At 42.1% G+C, this 20662-nt stretch overlaps 1 protein-coding gene across 4 annotated transcripts in view; it reads right to left on the bottom strand.

Annotated features, from left to right (window-relative positions):
- rarab (retinoic acid receptor, alpha b) overlaps positions 1–20662 on the bottom strand; it is a 196974-nt gene that overhangs the window by 8340 nt on the left and 167972 nt on the right. For all 4 annotated transcript variants that reach the window (XM_036589170.1, XM_036589172.1, XM_036589171.1 and 1 more), the window contains 2 exons: positions 16933–17081; positions 6366–6507 (listed from right to left, as the gene is read on the bottom strand). In XM_036589170.1, the coding sequence (XP_036445063.1) occupies positions 6366–6507; positions 16933–17081 (291 nt within the window). The remainder of the gene's footprint in view (positions 1–6365; positions 6508–16932; positions 17082–20662) is intronic.

The following is a 20662-nucleotide window of genomic DNA, read 5'->3' as shown; positions in this document are numbered from 1 at the left end:
GGAATAAGCTCTCAGTTGGGAGAATCTGCTGCCGAGTAAGCAGGAAAAAATGGACAAAGGAAAGGTTCTCGAGAGGTTTTGCTGCCTCTTAGTGACACAGAAACATGAGAACACATACAAACAATGATTAGTCGAGTCAGCTCTATGGATTATAAAAACTGTCTGTGGATTTCTTTTGTTTTACTGTTGACTCCAGTGGTGCAGGCATAAATATATTTTTGGTAGGTTTGTGAAAAAGTAGGTGGGCCAACTTGTTAGACACACATTTCAAACTCTACTGTCCCACAATGTCCTTAAATCAAGCCACAGCCCATTTCTGACAGTCATTACCCGACAAAGCAGGACGTCACCTGATGAAATGTTTAAAGACTGAGACCAACTGACTAAATAAGTAGAATCAGGTGAGCTCCAGCTTGTTTGGAGTGAAAACCTGCAGCCCTTTGCAGATAAGACTGGACACCCCTGACCTATTCCAACATTTCTACCATTTACTGGTTCAATATAACAGAAAATCAGTCAGAATACTGGATTCACATAAACACAACCAACACTGCATCACCTTTCACTAAAAAACGTGTTCATGTCGCGACAGGAACAACGTCGGCTCAATGAAGGCGACATAACTGGGTACAAATCAGACATTTACAAAAGCCCTACTGGGACAGTTCTGAGTTGACAGGGGGTCCTGGGTAATTTCCTCTTTCTCAGGTGCTCCTTAACGATTTTATTTCTGTTTAGATCATCCATGCCTAAAAATGACAGCCTGAATTACCTCCTGTTCTTCTCTAACTCATCCCAATACGGATCTCTGTGATTTGGGTGTATTTTTTAGGCAGATGTTGCATCATGTTGGAAAAAATGTAAATATATATATTTTATACCTTCGCTACTCACTGTATTTAGTCTTCCAGCATGCATATTAATATTAAACATTTTCCAAACTGAGAAACGATGCACGCTTTGGGTCTCTCAACCATTTACTTGATCTGGGTGGTAGAACTTTGTCTCCTTCCTCTCTACACCAGGAAAGCATCAACAGGAGGAGAAGTCTATCAGAGAATCAAGATTGCACAGGCTGATTAAAGGGGTCATTATAATGGCAGCTATATGTATAAATTACTTTAGGTTCACATACTGTGTAGCTCTATCATTAAAGCATTTCTTAATATGCATGTCGTCATCGCTTCAAGTGTGATCATATGACCATTTGTGATGCACAGATTAATGTTTATAGAAATTACAGCCCAAAACTCCCCCGTAGTAATTTCCTTGCCTCCGGATGAGAGTTTTATCACTGAGGAAACGTGTATTTCTTTTTTTTCCATTCATAAAAAGACCCCTGATGAACTGAACCAATCTGTATAGGGCTAAATATGAGGAAAGACAACACAGCAAACTTTAAACTAAACCAGAACATCCTCTGTTACTGCCAGGGCGGCGAGCCCAACACAGTACGACAGTGATGTAACTTACAAAGACAAGGAAATACTTAAAAAGCTACATCTAATAATTCTGCATCCTTAAAAAGGTTTTTGAGTAAAGACATTTCTATATAGACCCATGAACACTCAAAGAACCATTTTCATGCTTAAAGAGTTCATTGCATGGTGAAATGGTTCTTCAGACCGATGCAAAGTGTGTTGAAAATGGTTCTATATTGCACCAAAAAAGGTTTCTGCTATTGTTACAATGTCAAGCTTAGAACCCTTTTCTATATAGAACCATATACACCATATTCTCCATCAAACTGATGAACCATTTCACCATGCAAGGAACCCTTTAGGAAGCAAATTGGCTCTGAGTGTTCATGGTTCTATATAAAACCACTCTCATTACTAAAGAACCAGCTTTAAGAGTGCAGGCTAAAGCATACTGGCTTAGGTAAACATAAGGCAGTAGACCTTTTTTCAGTGTTGCCTTCTGGCAAAATAAACAAAAATCACAACCAATAGAATTTCTGAGATGTGTGTGTCCACAGCATAAGTCCCACCCACTCATGCCCACTTTACTCTGATTGGCTACACCTCAGAAACCTAGGTTTGATCAGAGATGGTGAATGAGAGCCGCTCGGAGGAACGAGGGCCGTATCGACCACACAGCTTTACATTCAGATTCACATTCCACACTCAGTTTCCATTCTGCAGTGGAATCATTACATCCTTAATAAATGCTGAAGTCTCATACATCATACATGCTTCCAGAATCCCACAATAACAAAAACATCCTCTCCCTCTCTCTCTCTCTCTCTCTCTCTCTCTCACACACACACACACACACACACACACACACACTCAGGGCGAGGGAGGCGTGCTGGTGTGTGTAGGGCAGATGAAGTTGTTAATAACAGTGATGAACAGCCTCTGCATGCAGTCCAGACTGCTCTAATCTAATCCCCTCACATGACACATCACAGCTCCCAGGCTTCAAAGGGCTGAAAAAGGGCTTCCCTCTGCAGCTCCCTCCTTCTCTCCCTTCTCTCTTCCCTCTCTATTTCTCCTTTCTTTCTTTTTACCCCTCTCTCCCCTTTTGTCTTTCCCTCCTTTGTCCATTTCTTAGTCATCCCCTCTCTCTCACCATCTCACTCTATAGATGAGTATTCTTTTTTACCTTCTCTTCCTTTCCCTCTCCTTCCTTCTCTTTTTCTCTACTTTCCTCCACCCCCTCACCCTTTCTCTCTCATGTTCTGCAGCCATTGATATTTCCCATTTTCTTAGTTGTACTTTCTCTAGCGCTTTGCTTTTTCTGGCCCAAAATTATGTTTCACAAAGAGAAGTTAAATGGTTTTAAATCGATTTTTATTTTTCTACATCATTTCGCTTAGAATAAAACCTCTTTACATTAACGCACATTAAAAGGTAAGATGTTTTTGTCCTCTCCTGTAAAGTTACTATTTTGGAGATACTCCTTTTCCTTTAGACAGCAATGAGATAGATATATATATATATATATATATATATATATATATATATATATATATATATATATGCGCACACACACATACACCCATATACATACATTGCTCTTGTATCTCCAAAATGGTAACTTTACAGGAGAAGGAAAAAACCTACTTTACTTTTAATGTAAGTCAATGGAACCAGAATTTTTCCATGTCATTCTGGGTCGTTTCTTTTGGTCCATTCTTCATGAATTTTACACACAATGTAAAGGACAACAGACATTTTAAATTATGTCAAAAACTGACTTGTGCAGTGATGTGTGTTTATGAACAAACACCACCTGCACGTATTCTAAAAATTAAAACCACTTAAATTCTTGGTGAAACGTGTGAGGCCAGAAAAGAGCGAAGTATCAGACTCTGTTACGGAGAACAGCCAACTGTAACCTTGTAAGAGTCCGAACGTTTGTTTTTTTTCGCTGAGCCACACACGCCGACTTTCACCTCCCTTCTGATGTCATTTCTTCTGTTTCCATCATTCCCGGCTTTTTTCCTCTCAGTGTTTTGACTGTATGATTTATTTTCCATTACAATCCATGTTACAAATTCATATCCAGTTACACTGCACACTCCTTCACCGTCCTCTCGCCCTTCCTGCCTGCTTTCATCTACATTCCTCCGCTCTCCCGCTCCCAGCGAGCAGCGCCTGTGGCTTCACGTCTCCACTCCACCAACATATTCATCTCTCCAGAGAGAGCAGGGTGCCAGCATGGGCTCCGAAAACACCATCTAATGGAACCATTAAAGAACTATTAGTGCAGAGAAGTCATCTTTCACAGCGGCACACACACACGGGCCCAGCGACACACACTCCTCCTCCAACACAAATTCATAAGGAGGAACATTCCCGGCCCTGTTTCAGCCTGGAAACGGATGATGAGATAATCCATCTGAAGGAGAGATTTCACACCGCGCTGTCGCGCTCACAGGATTCAGCAGTCGCTACAGGATAAAGCAGCAGAGCATGTGAACTGCATTTAATCAGCTCTGAGATTCTGGCCCAAACCTGAACACAGTGCCATAAACTTACTGCTAGAACCCGACACAGCACCAGGACCTGGACGCACATTCGCTCCAAACTCTCTTTTACTGAATAATTTCGACACCGATAATCATAGTAGATACTAAATTCATATTAGATACTGAATAATTCACAGTAACACCTAAATAATTCATATTAGATACTAAATTTATATTAGATACCGATTAATTCATATTAGATACTGAATAATTTATAGTAGATACCGAATAATTTATAGTAGATACTGAAGAGTTCAGTAGTATCCGAGTTGACGTCAGTGTTCCAACAATTTCTTTCAACTTTTATTACTTCTTTAAATATTCAGCAAATAAGTTTTTACATCTAAACTGGAAAGTGAAAGAGCTCAATTTTCAAATCACTAGAGTTGCAGCTTTAATTGTAGCCTACAAGGTTTAAGCGGGGATTTATTTATTTATTTATTTTAATTTTGAGCTTGTAAACTATAGATGAGTGTAGATTCCTGACCATTCAGAAACCCACATGATCACCCACATGATGTTTACATGACAACACAACCAGAACTAACTGGCTGTCTGGTACACTTGAGACTAAAACCAGAAAAAGTGGACACTCTAGTCGTCTTGAAAAAAAAATAGGACTGTAATTTACACAAAACAATCACAACATCGGTTGGAAAAATCACTGCTACACATTTTCCTCAAATCACTCAGTCCTAATGTGTGTAAGCTGAAAATTATATTTCCACAACAAATTACAGTGTGTGGCACCATTTCCTCCTGAATGTGTTCATGATTAAGAATCTTGCCATTTCCAAACAGAACTTTTGGTTAAATGTTTTAATCTTTAAATTATAGATTGGATAGAGGCTAAAAAGCTAACTGTCCATTTGTTCACACGTGTTAAAATTCAGACTGAACAGAAAAAATAATAAATGCTAAAGGTAAAACACTAAACAGAACCAGTTCATGATCCATCACATGACTGGATGCTGGACAAAGGCCAAAAAAATGGTATCTGCTGTGACTGTGGAGCCGTTTGGATAAGCTTGGGTCAAAGGTAAGAGGTCATGAGTCAGACAGGCCAACAGGAGGGGACAGACGGACCGAATGTACCGGTCAGGGATCACATGTCCTGCTGGCTCTGAGCCAACTTAGGTAGGCTTAATTTGTGAGCCACCCTTATGCTGCCATATATATATATATATATATATATATATATACACACATACATACACACACACACCTCATGTGTATAATATATACAAAAGTATGTATATGTAATAACACTAACAATAATAATAATAATAATGTCCCATATATTTCGCTGCTGTCAGAACAAAACCCTGTATCTCCAAAATGGTAACTTTACAGGAGAAGGAAAAAATACACTTTAGTTTTAATGTAAGTCAATGGAACCAGACGTCTTTCCAAGTCATTTTGGGCCGTTTCTTTTGGTCCAATCATGATGAATTTTGCACGTAATGTAAAGAGCAACAGGTATTTTCAAATTATCTCAAAAACTGAAATACGTCAAAAATGGAGATACAAGGTTTTGTTCTGACAGCAGCGATATATTTAAGTTCCTTTACGTAATACAGATGTTCCAGCTACCTGTTTTTCTCTTTTTATGATGAATGTGGGTCATGTCTGTCCTGAAAACGTCCAAAAACCTCACGTTCTTACTAGTCTGTGCATCTCACTCATGCACTCCGTCCACCAGGTGGAGCTCGTGGCACTAAAGCCAGAATAAACACTCGGCTGCTTTAAAAATTTGACCCAGAATCTGTACAATGTAAAAGATGGCATTCAGGGTCAAGGAAACAGTACAAATGTGCTGTCTGCAGGATCCAGGCACACGCAGTATTAATCCCCAAACTAGCTGACCACGGCCTGCAGCAACACGACAGCATGACCGTTCTTGACCTTCAGCTTCTGACCTATTAATGATCTTTTAAAGGGATTCTCCTGCGTTTCTGAACCTAATGTGTAAATCTGCTGCATCTGGGATTTTAATGTTTCCCTGACTTTAGAAAAAGCAACAGAAACCCTGTCGACTCAAAACATGCTTATAATAGAAGCCAGTAAGCAGTTACTTCAACTGCTCAACACACAGCTTGTGTAATGTAAGCACCGACCAATAGAAAGAGCAGCTGCACAAGCGTCAGGTCACCATGCATGAACCATGAGCTAGAGGGCTCTAAGCCCTTCAGCATTGGGCTGTGAAGCAGTGGAGCCGTGTTCTCTGGAGTGATGGAGCTCCATCCAGTACCTCTGGGATGAGTTGGAGTGTCCAGAACTGACCATCCAACATCAGTACCTGACCTCACTAATGCTCCATCAAATCCTCACAGCAATGTTCCAACATCTAGTGTAAAGCCTTCCCAGAAGAGCAGAGGCTGTTACTTACACTCCTTGGACATGCCCACTTCCAGGCACTTCTGCAGGCGGCAGTACTGGCAACGGTTCCGCGTGACCTTATTGATGATGCAGCTTTTCTCCCGGTGGCATGTGTACACCATGTTCTTCTGGATGCTCCTTCTGAAGAAACCCTACAACAAAAAAAAAGAGAGAGAGGCATATTTATGTCGCGTTTTTGCGTTATAAACATTTTCACAGTCATATCAAAATCTTAAATTTTTTTTTCCGATAATTTAAAATGAAAGCCTATATATCCTTTGCATTATGTCAATATTTCGTGATGAACGGTCCAGCAGAAGTGGTTCAAAATGACATGAAACAAAGTCTGGTTATATCAGCTTCTATTAAAGTCAATAAAGATTCATCATGATCGTAAAACGCACACTAATCACGCTGTCAGCCCCACGTTCTGCTGCACTGATGACGCCCCTGAGCCGTTTAGATTTCATTACTGGATAGCATGAAATAAAAGCCTGGAAAGTCACTGATACATTGGCTCTGATCGTTGGCGCAGTGGTTGCCCAGTTTGGACTCGGCTGTGCCCTACTGGTAATCTCTCACTATGAAAGCCAGTGAGCTCCGAGGGGCTAATCCTGTAAGGGGCTTAAGCAGTATGAGCCTGGGTGGAGGGACAGAGGCGAGAGATGAACGGAGCAGCCGTAAGTTGGAGCAGCGACACTAACTCCCGTTTACTTTAATTACAGCAGGGCAGTAGAGCTGGGGTCTCAGAGACACACCGGAGACCCTTCACATCTCTCCTGTACATGTAATGTAAAGCTATAATAAAACAATGCAACACAACCCCAAATATGCAGCATAAAGCTGTACAAAAACAATGCAACACAACCCCAAATATGCAGCATAAAGCTGTACAAAAACAATGCGACACAACCCCAAATATGCAGCGTTAAAGCTGTACAAAAACAATGCGACACAACCCCAAATATGCAGCATAAAGCTGTACAAAAACAATGCGACACAACCCCAAATATGCAGCATAAAGCTGTACAAAAACAATGCGACACAACCCCAAATATGCAGCATAAAGCTGTACAAAAACAATGCGACACAACCCCAAATATGCAGCATAAAGCTGTACAAAAACAATGCGACACAACCCCAAATATGCAGCATAAAGCTGTACAAAAACAATGCGACACAACCCCAAATATGCAGCGTTAAAGCTGTAACAAAAACAATGCGACACAACCCCACTGCAGATTTTCATTTTCAAATGCAGTGAATATCACCTCAAATATTCAAGCATTTCATATGTATAAAAATAATACAATTTATTTAACAGTTTATTCAATGGGGATTAATGCATAATGTACAAAAAGTCATCCATTTTTAAAATAGCTTAACCAAAACTAAAATATAACAGAAAACAGAGCATATAAAGTTGTCTTTCGTGGAAGAAACCTGAAGCTGACCATTTCACAATGTACTGTGTTCAAAGGTTTAAGCAGCTGATGCCAAGGCAACATGTACCCTGTCAAATGTTATCGCCTCCGCTGCCGTAAAATCATCTCACCATCACAGGCAGCGCAAACTGTTCCTCTAAACTGTTCCTGCTTTAAACCACACATTTAGCTCTGAATTTAGATCTGAATGACATGATCTGAAAACGCAGAGCGCGTGGGTCGTTTATAAAGGCCGCTCTGGCAGGCAGAAATGCTGAGGTGCCCAAAAAGGCCCTAATTTCAGACCAAGACGTGGAGCACAGATATTTAAGCTAGTTAACCTAAAGGTACAATGAAACTGGGTTCATTAAGTCACATAAACAGCAACCGTTAGAGATTCTGATTCACGTGTCTTCAGCTTTTTTGAAACATCATCAATTTTAATCGGTGTTTGTTGACACAACAACAAAAAGAGCCACGCAGGAGGGCAACAAACGTACACCAGCACAGAGCACTGTTAGACCAAGACGCAGTAACGCTACACCCGCACCCCGACCTCAAAACAGCAGAACTAACGTGATAAAGATGGTGAAAGGTGGCTTTTGTCACAGAGCAGATGAGCAAATCTGAGATCCGCCGTCATCTGAACTCAGCAGTTTGCGTATGAAAGGTTACAGTAAGTCGGCGCAGGGTAAACGAGTGCGGTGTCCTCTTTGAAGACGTCATGCAGGAGATCTGACCAGTTTGTCAACTCCTGCTACTGCATATGAACCCGTGGGGGTTACGCTAATTGGTTTGGCTAATGTGCCTTTGGCTTACTCATGTGAACTGATTAACCCTTCAGAGCAGAGATCACACACATGAGCCTGCTTAGACACACTATACAGGTCAGACGAACCAACCAATGACAACGGAAACACTACGGTCAGGCAGGCTGGACTGCGGTCACCTGCGTTTAGACTATTTCTAAATGTATGACTCTCATATATCCTGCTTTGTCTATCAGGCCTAACCAACACATTGCTTGTTAACTGTTATCGTAATATTGGACTCTGCAACACTGATATCACAGAAAGCCACAATATGCAAATGAGCCCTAAAACCAATCACAGTGTGTTTACTGTGCCCTGTGATCATCCTGACCAATCACAGTTTCAGATGAGTTGCTGTGGGTGCATTAATGAAATCAGAGTATTTCTGTAGTCAGTTTTTTTTTTACAAAATATTACAGACTGTTCTTTAAAACATTTGATACTTTTTAAAAAATAAAAACACTCTTCAAAATAACTTACAGCCACATCGCCGTGTCTCTGATATACAGGCTCAGCAACATCAACGCTACTTTAATAAAGGTAGCATTAATTTGTTATTTAATGTAGGCAATGTTAGTTTAAACACAAGTAACATTAGTTTAATGTGGGTAACCCCAGTTTAACTTGGCCAATGTTACATTAAGGCAAGTTAATTTAATTTAACGTAGGTACCGTTACTTAAACGCAGGTCACATTAAGGTAGGTACCGTTAGTGTAACCTGAGTAAAGTCAGTTTAATGTAGATAACGTTAGTTTAATATCAGTAACATTAACAAGTATCATTGATTTAACCAGGTATCGGTAGTTTAACGCAGTAATCCGTAGTTTATTACAGGTATCATTGATTTAACCAGGTATCGTTAGTTTAACACAATTATTGGTAGTTTAATGCAGGTATCATTGATTTAACCAGGTATCATTAGTTTAACACAGTTATTGGTAGTTTAATGCAGGTATCATTGATTTAACCAGGTATCGTTAATTTAACGCAGTTATTGGTAGTTTAATGCAGGTATCATTGATTTAACCAGGTATCAGTAGTTTAACACAGTTATTGGTAGTTTAATGCAGGTATCATTGATTTAACCAGGTATCGTTAGTTTAACACAGTTATTGGTAGTTTAATGCAGGTATCATTGATTTAACCAGGTATCGTTAGTTTAACGCAGTTATTGGTAGTTTAATGCAGGTATCATTGATTTAACCAGGTATCGTTAATTTAACGCAGTTATTGGTAGTTTAATGCGGGTATCATTGATTTAACCAGGTATCGTTAATTGAATGCAGTTATTGGTAGTTTATTACAGGTATCGTTAATTGAATGCAGTTATTGGTAGTTTATGCAGGTATCGATAGTTTAACGCAGTTATCAGTAGTTTTAATGCAGGTATCCTCAATTTTACCAGGTATCTTTAGTTTAACGCAGGTATCGTTAGTTTAATGTAGCACCAGTTTATGCAGGCATCGTTGGTTTAACGCAGGCATCGGTAGTTTACCGCATGAAATCATTAATTTAACACAGGTATTGTTAATTTAACACAGGTAACAGTTTGACGCAGGTATAGTTAGTTTAACGCAGGAAACGTGACCCGTTAGTTTTATGTAGGTGACATTAGTTTAACGCAAAGCACCGTTAGTTCAACAAGTAATGTTAGTAAAACATACGCAACGTTGGTTTTACACACAGCTGTGCTGCTACAGTGACCCTACAATTTTTCAATGCGTGACGTATGAACTAAAAAACACAAGCAGTGTGTTTTGAACACATAGTGAAGTGTATCAGAATTGTTAGATGTAGCAATATTTTCACAATATCTGTCCATATTGTGCAGCTTTACTGTCTCTGACTGTATTTCTGACCTTCATGAAGGGCCAAAGCAGCCCCACATTAAGAATCACATTCAGGCAGCAAACAACATCCAGGCTTTTACAGTAATGCCCTCCACAGCTCGGCCGCTCAGCCGTCATCCCTCCTGCGAGAGGGCGAGTGAGATAAAGGACGACACTCTCACACATCGTGGCCACGATGAAAAAGTAATGCGGGAGAAAGTGAGACTGTGAGAGTCTCTCTGATGCAGCGTCCACTCTCTCACGTCCATCACACCGTCCCCCGTTCAGTGGGCATGTTTTATGGATGCTGGCCTGGTCCTCTGTAGGGCAGCGCTGGACGTCAGAGGAGCGGTCTGAGGAACATGTGCTCATCCTGAACCCAATAAACAGTGAAAGGACAGATTTCTTACACACTCTCAGAGTGACAGTCGGGTGAATAACCAAATTTCTCCTCTTAAATAAAATGCAGGCAATGTTTGGTGCCTGAAGTTTTGCACTGGAGCTCTGAGGCTAATTTAGCTAAAACGGATTGTTATGTGATGAGCAATTAACATTAAACGGCACAACTAAATCATCATGCGCTCACCTAAAACTATTATCCAGCCACAGTTTAGTCCCTTATTTATGATGTTATGCAGTAGCGCACCATCGTATCTCTTAGAGCATCAGTTCGACAGAATTTACGCTTTTATATTGTTTTACATTTCCATTCATCAGTGTTCTCTCACCACAGTACCCAGCATGCATTACGCAAATACATCAGACAGCCACCGGGAATTCCTGTGGTGTCAACCATCCTGACCGCTAGCCTAGCTACTGATTTATAAGCTAATAAACACAACCACGCTAGCATTAGAGTAACTGCTGCCTCGGTCGTCAAACAAAACCCATGAAAAAAAACGATTTCTCTCTTTATTCAGGCAAAACTGGACACCAGAGATGAGTGTTTATCCTTTCAGCCAGAAAATAAATAAATAAATAAAACAATAAATCAGCCAAACTAGCCTTGTTTGCATGTAGCCTAACAATCCGTTAATAATCCGACTAATAGCTCAATCGGAATAGATGTCGTCCATGTAAACACCTCAGTCAGAATAGTCTAGTCTGATTGAGGCCATTCAGAACACAGTTTGTATTTGACTGAACACGTGCACAATTCTCTGGACACAAACAACAACAAAAAACGGCATCATGTGGAAAACCAAGCCGTTGGAGCAGTTTTTTTGCATCCTTGAATTCGTGTTTGTTAACTTACGAAGTGTAAAATGACTGATTAATTAAAGCGTCCGTCCATGTATCCTATATCGTCCACATATCGTGTTTTATTTCGAAGTATTTGTGTGTATGTAGTTCATCGTACTACATTAGAACGTCCTCATTTCCGTGAAGAAATGAAAAAGCAACAAACTCAACGCAATTTCCTCTCACCAGTTCCCTCACGAGTTTGGCGCCGCTCTGGTGACGTCACCACGCAGCCTCGTCGGGACTGTTCCAACTGTGTGACCAATAGGCTACTAATGAGGACTCTTCATAGGACAGTCCTACTGAGGACCTGCACTACCTTGGCTGCAGCCCAGGCTCTGGAACGCAGCTTCTGTGTCAGAAACCACATAATCAAGTCTATTAGAGGTGTTGAACAACAAGTGAGCCATGCTAGCTGCTAACTGCACAGGTTTTCGTTGACTTGGTAGCTACATTAGCCTCGTAGCTCCGGTGCAAAACTACTGAAGTGAACTTCAGACACCAAACAGGCCTCGACTGACTGGCTGCAGCTTGGCCTTTTAAGAGAATCAAAGAAAGCGAGGAGGTTTTATCAGCTGTCCTTTCTGCTACAGTTCACAGAAACCTGATTCAGTGATAAACCCATGGCAAAATTCACACCTGCACAGAATCAAAAAGCCCTCTCTCTTCAACCCCCTCCTCCCCCCCTCCGCCCCCCGAGCTGCAGGAGTGAACTCGGCATCGTGGCGAGGTGTGAAGAATGCTCTGGCAGCCGAGGAGCTGCGGAGGAGAAAAGGTCTTCAGACGGTCCAGAGCACTTTTACACACACTGGACCTGCACTGCACGGACAAAACACCAGGACAGTTATTATATCACTACACACTGTGACTGTGATTTACCTCACAGTGCATTAAAACACACAGTCAGTCAGGAAAGTGACCGGCCTAAAGACTGACCTGCTGTGGTTTCATTAAAATAATCTACATTCATTGTTTTACATGTTGATTCACAGACACTCATCTGGAGCTGTGATTGGTCAGGATTCTCTCAGCACACACTGGGATTGGCTAGAGGATCAATAACATATTAGCAGCTCCAGAGAAGAGGAGAGAAAAGAAGAGCAGAGGAGAGAAGAGAGGGGGAGAGAAGAAATGGAAGGAAGAGAAAAAAAAGAGAATAGAATAAAAAGGAAGAAGAGAGATAAAAGAAAAGGGGACGAGATTAGACGAGAGGGAGACCGGAGAAAAGACGAGAAGAGAGAAGAAAATGTTAGTGGAGAAAAGAATGGAAGAGAAAAAGGGAAGAGAAGCAAAGAGGAGAGAAGAGAAAGGAAGAGAGAGGAAAAGAGAAAAAAGAGCCAAAATGAAGAGAAGGCAGAGAAAAACAGAAGGGGAGAGATAGAATGAAGAGAAGAAAAAAAAGAGAAGATAAGAGAGGACAAAGGAAGAGAGGGGAAAAAAACAAAAAGAAGAGAAATGAAAATGAAGGGAAGAGAAGAAGTGAGAAAAGAGGGGAAGTGATGAAAGAGAAAAAAGGAAAAGAAGAAGTGACCAAAAGAGAGAAAAAAAGAAGATAAATGAAAGGAAGAGAAGCAAAAGAGAAGAGGAGAGCAGAAAGAGAAAGAAAAAGGAGAAAGAGAAAGGAAGAGAGGAGAAGTGAAAGGAAAGGAACAGAAGGAGAAATGGAAGAGGAGAGAGTAGGAGAAGGGGAGAGAGAGGAGGAGAAGAAGAGAGGGGGGAGAAGGAGAGAGAGAGGATGAGAAGGAGAGAGAGGATGAGGAGAGATAGAAGGAGAGAGGATGAGAAGGAGAGAGAGAGGATGAGAAGGTGAGAGAGGATGAGAAGGAGAGAGAGAGGATGAGGAGAGATAGAAGGAGAGAGGAGGAGAAGGAGAGAGAGAGGGTGAGAAGGAGAGAGAGGAGGAGAAGAGATAGAAGGAGAGAGAGGATGAGAAGAGAGAGGATGAGGAGAGATAGAAGGAGAGAGAGAAAGAGTAGGAGAGAGAGAAGAAGAGAAGAGATAGTAGGAGAGAGAGGTCAGGGGTCAGAGGCTCTCCTTCATCCTCAGGTCGTTAAGCCTCTTTAGTGCGTCCTCTAATCTCTCTGAGCAGCGCCGGACCTCAGACTCACCAACTGAGGAAAGACTCTCAGATCTGACCTCTAGATTAGACCCATTAGATGACAGTCTGATTTGTTTATCCTGGTGCAGCTCAGGATTTCAGAAATTACTGTTAATAATAATAATAATAATAAATCACTGAATACCCAAATAACTGAACACACATGCGTTTATTAATGAATCCATTCAAATGACTGTAAGAGTGATACAGTCTCTAACCTGCTCCGCTCAGAGGGCTGAGCTGTGTGCTGAGCTGTGTGGACAGTAAACAGACTCAAACTGAACTCAGTGGGATATTAATGTACAGTTAAATGTACAGTTTGTATGTAAACAGTGTTCAAGAAAGGAAGATAAAAGAGACAGAAGAGGGATACAGAGAAGAGAGAGAGAGAGCGAGAGAGAGAGAGAGAGAGAGTGTTGAGGATGGAGATGTGAGTGTAGACGTGTCCTTCGCTGTGTTCTAAGCGAGTGACGGAACAGAACGAGAGAAGAGAAGAAGAGGAGGGGCATTAAAATTTAATGAAGTCGTGTTTGTTTCCTGCCGAGTGAGCGTGTTGTGCAACGTGTGCTCGCGAACACACACACACACACGCACTCGCACACACGCACTCGCACACACGCACTCGCACACACGCACTCGCACACACGCACACACAAAGGCCTCCCACGCTCCCTAACTCATTCGTTGGTGGGGGGTTGGGGGGTGGTTGTAGTGCACTGTTAGTGCAGCGCTAACCTCCAGCTCCTGGTTCCCCCGGGACCCCCCGTCACTGCACCACACAACACACTGAGCTTCAATTATTAAAGAGCTGGTTACCTGTGAGGCTGTTAGAGGTCCCAGTTACCTGTGTGTGTGTGTGTATACACACACATACAGGTAACCGGGACCTCTGTAAGACCATATATATATATATGGGGGTACCACGGTCTGAAAGAAATCAGAGTAAGAGTTTACATGCACTGAGAAATCTGATTACTGAGCTAAAATCCAGCCTCTTTATCAGATTTCTAGATCAGAGCATGAGAGGTGTTTACATGACCAGTCGAATAATCAGATAACTGCAGAAATCTGACTATGGTTGGAGTTTTGAGTGCATGTAAACGCACTCAATGTTATCGCTTTTCTAAGTGAACACAAGTTCATCCTCTACAGATGCACTTCTGCACATTTTAATGCACGATTACTGTTTATTTACTGAAAATATTAAGGAAAAAATAAAACTAAATGTGGCCTGTTCAAAGGTTACAGTAGATTTAATATGGCGTGTTTTATTGGGGGGGAAAAAAAGCTTTCATCACTGAGCTTCACTGTGAACACACCTATGTTTGCTCAAGCAGAGTCGTTTCATTCATAGGTCAAGTCAGATCAAGTCAGAAATCTTGGCATAACAATTGATTCAGACCTGAATTTGAGCAGACGCGTAAAAATAACAACGAAAGCTGCTTTTTACCATCAAGAATACATCAAAAACTTCATGTCAAAACAAGACCTAAAAAGATTGATTCATGCGTTTATCTCCAGCAGGCTGGACTACTGCAATGGTCTCTTTAGCGGCCTCCCCAAAACCACAATCGGCTAAAGCTTTCTCAAAACGCAGCTGCTCGAACGCTTACGAGAACTTAGAGGTCCCAGCACGTCTCTCCAGGCCTCCAGCCACTGCACTGACTACCAATTAAGTACAGAATTGACTTTAAGGTGCTTATAATTATATTTAAACCACTGAACGGCCTTAAACTAAAATACACTGCTGATCTGCTGCAAATATACTAACCCAACAGGCCTCTCTGATCACTCAGGACCGGTCAGTTAGTGGTACCCAGAATCAGAACCCAACAAGATGAGGCAGCATTCAGTCATTACGCTGCTGGAACGAACTCCCAGACGAGGTCAGAAACGCTCCGAATGCAGCCTACATTGTTTGGTACAGACCTTTGAACTTTCCGGTTTGGTCCAAAAAGGTGTGAAAGATACCTCGTAATCTGGACCAAAGGACCAAAACTTGGTGGTCTCAGTCTGGATCAAACTGAACCATGATTCGGTTTGTTTGCAGTGTTTTTTTTGGATGGTTTTGACTTTCAGACCACAAAGTTGCATTTTGCATTCCCTCACAATAACGTTGCATTTCGCATTCCCTCACAATAACGTTGCACTTCGCATTCCCTCACAATAATGTTGCATTTCGCATTCCCTCACAATAAAGTTGCACTTCGCATTCCCTCACAATAACGTTGCATTTCGCATTCCCTCACAATAACGTTGCATTTCGCATTCCCTCACAATAACGCTGCACTTCGCATTCCCTCACAATAATGTTGCATTTCGCATTCCCTCACAATAACGTTGCATTTTGCATTCCCTCACAATAACGTTGCACTTCGCATTCCCTCACAATAACGTTGCACTTCGCATTCCCTCACAATAACGTTGCACTTCGCATTCCCTCACAATAACGTTGCACTTCGCATTCCCTCACAATAACGTTGCACTTCGCATTCCCTCACAATAACGTTGCACTTCGCATTCCCTCACAATAATGTTGCACTTCGCATTCCCTCACAATAACGTTGCATTTCGCATTCCCTCACAATAACGTTGCACTTCGCATTCCCTCACAATAACGTTGCACTTCGCATTCCCTCACAATAACGTTGCACTTCGCATTCCCTCACAATAACGTTGCACTTCGCATTCCCTCACAATAACGTTGCATTTTGCATTCCCTCACAATAACGTTGCACTTCGCATTCCCTCACAATAACGTTGCATGTTACATTCCCTGAAAACTTTGTGAGGGAATTATTTTCAGGGACTGCAAAATGCAACATTATTGTGAGGGAATGCGAAATGCAACGTTATTGTGAGGGAATGCGAAAGTAATGTTGCATTTTGCATTCCCTGAAAATTATTTTGCATTCCCTCACAATAATGTAGCATTTTGCGTTCACTCATAATTCTGCACTGGATGTCGCATGGGAACACTGTCATTGCATTTTTTTTTATGTTGTAATGCCACTTTAGGGGCTCAGTATAAAATGCCTTCAAGTATCGTGATGGGATAATTTTGCCATTTTGCCCACCTTTAACGGAGGCAGGAGGTCTTTTTAAACGTGTGTTTGTAGTGTTTGGCCCTCACAGCGTACTTTAACCCAGAGTGCTGAGTCAGGGTCATACCTTGCAGCCCTCACACGCGCTGACTCCATAGTGGTACCCCGACGATTTATCCTGGCAGACGAAACAGGGCTTATAGACCCGCGGCGGAGGGGGCGGCGAGGGGGGGCTGGGCACGATCTCCTCCGAACTGGTGCTCTGAGTGTCCACAGCTGAAAGAAGAGAGAGAGAGAAAGAGAGAGTTAACATGACTAATCTTACATCAAGTCCCACCGAAGTCCCAGACGAGTCATCATTAATGCCTAAAACACTTTTCAAAAACCGTCTCATCTAAATCTGCACTCAATCACGACACGTTTCCACACCCACGACCAAAGCTGTGGAAACAAGTTTACACATCCTTATCAGACCATCAGGTGTGCACAAACATCCTGCACTCAGATGTGAACGCGCTTCAGTCAACACCTTTAATGATGAAATATTGTAAAAATGATGATATTATATAGAAGCAAAAAAGAATTGCAGACTTTAAGCAGTGAGTGTTAAATTCTACTGCATCTCTCTGTGCTGAGCCTCCAGAACCAACAACGGGACCCATCAGACCAACACGCATGTCACACTGACACATTATCGCCATCCCAGTGCGGACGCAGCACTAGGAGTGGACAATATGGCAATACCTTGCTTTTCTGAGCATTTCGTGGATATAATCAGCACTACAAGAGCACTGAGTCATTACAGAGACAGCATAACGAGGCCTGTATAACTGGATTCAGTACAGCAATATGTGAAACACTTCAAAATCACTGCATTCAGTTTTCATAGTAATTTTTAAACACGGCTATTCTGTTTTTTTTTTGTCTATTCCAGCTCAGCTGAAACTCAGAAAACAAATAAATATTACGGCACATATCGTGTATCATGAAAAAAAGTCTGAGTGATTCAAAAAGATTCGTCCGATTTCAAAGTGATTTATTTCCCTTGTAAATCATTACAGATCAGTGCAGTAAACTGTAAATGGTTTAAATGAACATAAAGTTTATTATGTAATTGTACAAGGTCTCAGTATGAACCTCCTCCAGCTGTACAGACAACATCAACACCATAGTCAAACTCATCCCATACTGGATTGAGCATGTCGGGTGTCGCTGCACTCACGGCTCTTTCAGTGAGATTTCGGAGATCATCCAGTGTTGTGGAACCAACGACGAACGCTCTGAGCTGTTGGAGCTTCACTGCCCATGAAAATCACACTGCACAGTTATGACGGATTCACTCTTATTGAAGTGGAGAATGCAGAACGCTTTCTGCTCAGGGGTCTCATCTCCTCTCAGACTGAAGGGAGCCATCTTCCACTGAGAGTCAGACACTCTATCACCCCCTATTTCAATTGGATTGTGATTGGTTCCTATAGGCGCCTCACGGTTGTAAAAATATGTTTATAGTGTATAACAGCAAAGTAGCAACTGCAGCTGTGAATCGTACTGGATCTCTGTGGGCTCAGACTGTGCTGAGCCTCCTCTCTCTACACATCTCTCTCTCCCTCTACTCACACATCTCTCCATTCTCTCCCTCTACTCACACACTCTCTCCATTCTCTCCCTCTACTCACACACTCTCTCCATTCTCTCCCTCTACTCACACACTCTCCATACTCTCCCTCTACTCACACTCTCTCCATTCTCTCCCTCTACTCACACATTCTCTCCATTCTCTCCCTCTACTCACACATTCTCTCCATTCTCTCCCTCTACTCACACTCTCTCCATTCTCTCCCTCTACTCACACATTCTCTCCATTCTCTCCCTCTACTCACACTCTCTCCATACTCTCCCTCTACTCACACATTCTCTCCATTCTCTCCCTCTACTCACACATTCTCTCCATTCTCTCCCTCTACTCACACTCTCTCCATTCTCTCCCTCTACTCACACTCTCTCCATTCTCTCCCTCTACTCACACACTCTCTCCATTCTCTCCCTCTACTCACACACTCTCTCCATTCTCTCCCTCTACTCACACACTCTCTCCATTCTCTCCCTCTACTCACACTCTCTCCATTCTCTCCCTCTACTCACACTCTCTCTCCATTCTCTCCCTCTACTCACACATTCTCTCCATTCTCTCCCTCTACTCACACACTCTCTCCATTCTCTCCCTCTACTCACACTCTCTCTCCATTCTCTCCCTCTACTCACACATTCTCTCCATTCTCTCCCTCTCCTCACACTCTCTCCATTCTCTCTCTCTCCTCACTCTCTCTCCATTCTCTCCCTCTACTCACACTCTCTCCATTCTCTCCCTCTACTCACACACTCTCTCCATTCTCTCCCTCTACTCACACTCTCTCCATTCTCTCCCTCTACTCACACTCTCTCTCCATTCTCTCCCTCTCCTCACACTCTCTCCATTCTCTCTCTCTCCTCACTCTCTCTCCATTCTCTCCCTCTACTCACACTCTCTCCATTCTCTCCCTCTACTCACACACTCTCTCCATTCTCTCCCTCTACTCACACTCTCTCTCCATTCTCTCCCTCTCCTCACACTCTCTCCATTCTCTCTCTCTCCTCACTCTCTCCATTCTCTCTCTCCTCACACACTCTCTCCATACTCTCCCTCTACTCACACTCTCTCCATTCTCTCTCTCTCTTTCTCTCTGTGGTTCCACTCAGACTGCCTGTCACAGCTTTATTAATTAACGCTGGCAGAGCGCCCAGACAGAGAAAGAGAGAGTTAGGTAGGTGACAGTAATACCAGTGAGTGCACACATTCCTCTCTCTCATCTGTTCAGTCATTCTTTCGCTCACTCACTCACTCACACACATCCTGACATGGAATGCTGAATTTTGCCCTTTAGTGCCCTTACTTGATCACTCAGCAGAGAGAGAGAGAGAGAGAGAGAGAGAGAGAGAGAGAGAGAGAGAGAGAGAGAGAGAGAGAGAGAGAGACCTACTGTTATCTGTAAAATGGACAAAGATCGTTACAGTTTCATTCATCTTTAGTGAACCTACACGAGTCTTCTGAGTTTATATGGAAAGTTGATGATGGTAAATTAGTGAAATCTGAAATAATAAAAGGTTTCTTTGGGGACTATTTTGCCTCACAGCACCCTGCATGTATCCCTCCACCATGAATGGATTTCAAAATAGGCCAAAACTATCATAAAACAGTGTCTCAGTCATCAGGCAGTGAATTCATAACCGTCTCATGTAGTAACTTTCTGTGAGGGAGCTTTTAGAGGTGGACGTCTGGTTCCTATCACCACCACTGTGAACAGTTCTGTTCTGTTTCTCTAGAACAGAGCGTTTCACACCAAACCACTCTGAATGACTCTGTTTACATCTCAACCTTTTAATTAAACAGAAATTTTTATACCAACAATATTGTGATTTTTTTTTTTTATCAACTACCAATAATAAGTGATGATATTATGCCTGTCAGTGTGTTTGGTTAACCCTTTCCTGCCCTCTCCTCCAGGAAGCCCTGTATTATTTACAGTCATCATCCAATTCCTGCTTTTTCTCATCAGTCATTCATTGTGTTAAAGGGAAATTCAACCAGTTTTTATAATTCTATTCAGTAGAGGTGGGAATCGCCAACTGGGTCCAGTTGGGAACCGGTTCCGGACGCGTCAGATTCGTATGACTGAAGTTATGAGTCACTAATATTGAAATCGAGTGTTTTTCTGACATTCATGTATTTCATAAACTTACATGCCATGATGTTAAACTCTGCGTCTACGCTGCTCCTTCTCTCTTGCCACGTCATCTTATCTCACTCCTCCTCTTTCCAT

The sequence above is a fragment of the Colossoma macropomum genome, unplaced genomic scaffold, assembly GCF_904425465.1.
Source record: "Colossoma macropomum unplaced genomic scaffold, Colossoma_macropomum, whole genome shotgun sequence".
Classification (NCBI taxonomy): Eukaryota; Metazoa; Chordata; class Actinopteri; order Characiformes; family Serrasalmidae; genus Colossoma; species Colossoma macropomum.
The sequence above is the reverse complement of the archived record's forward strand: the minus strand, read 5'-3'. Positions and strand labels throughout refer to the sequence as shown.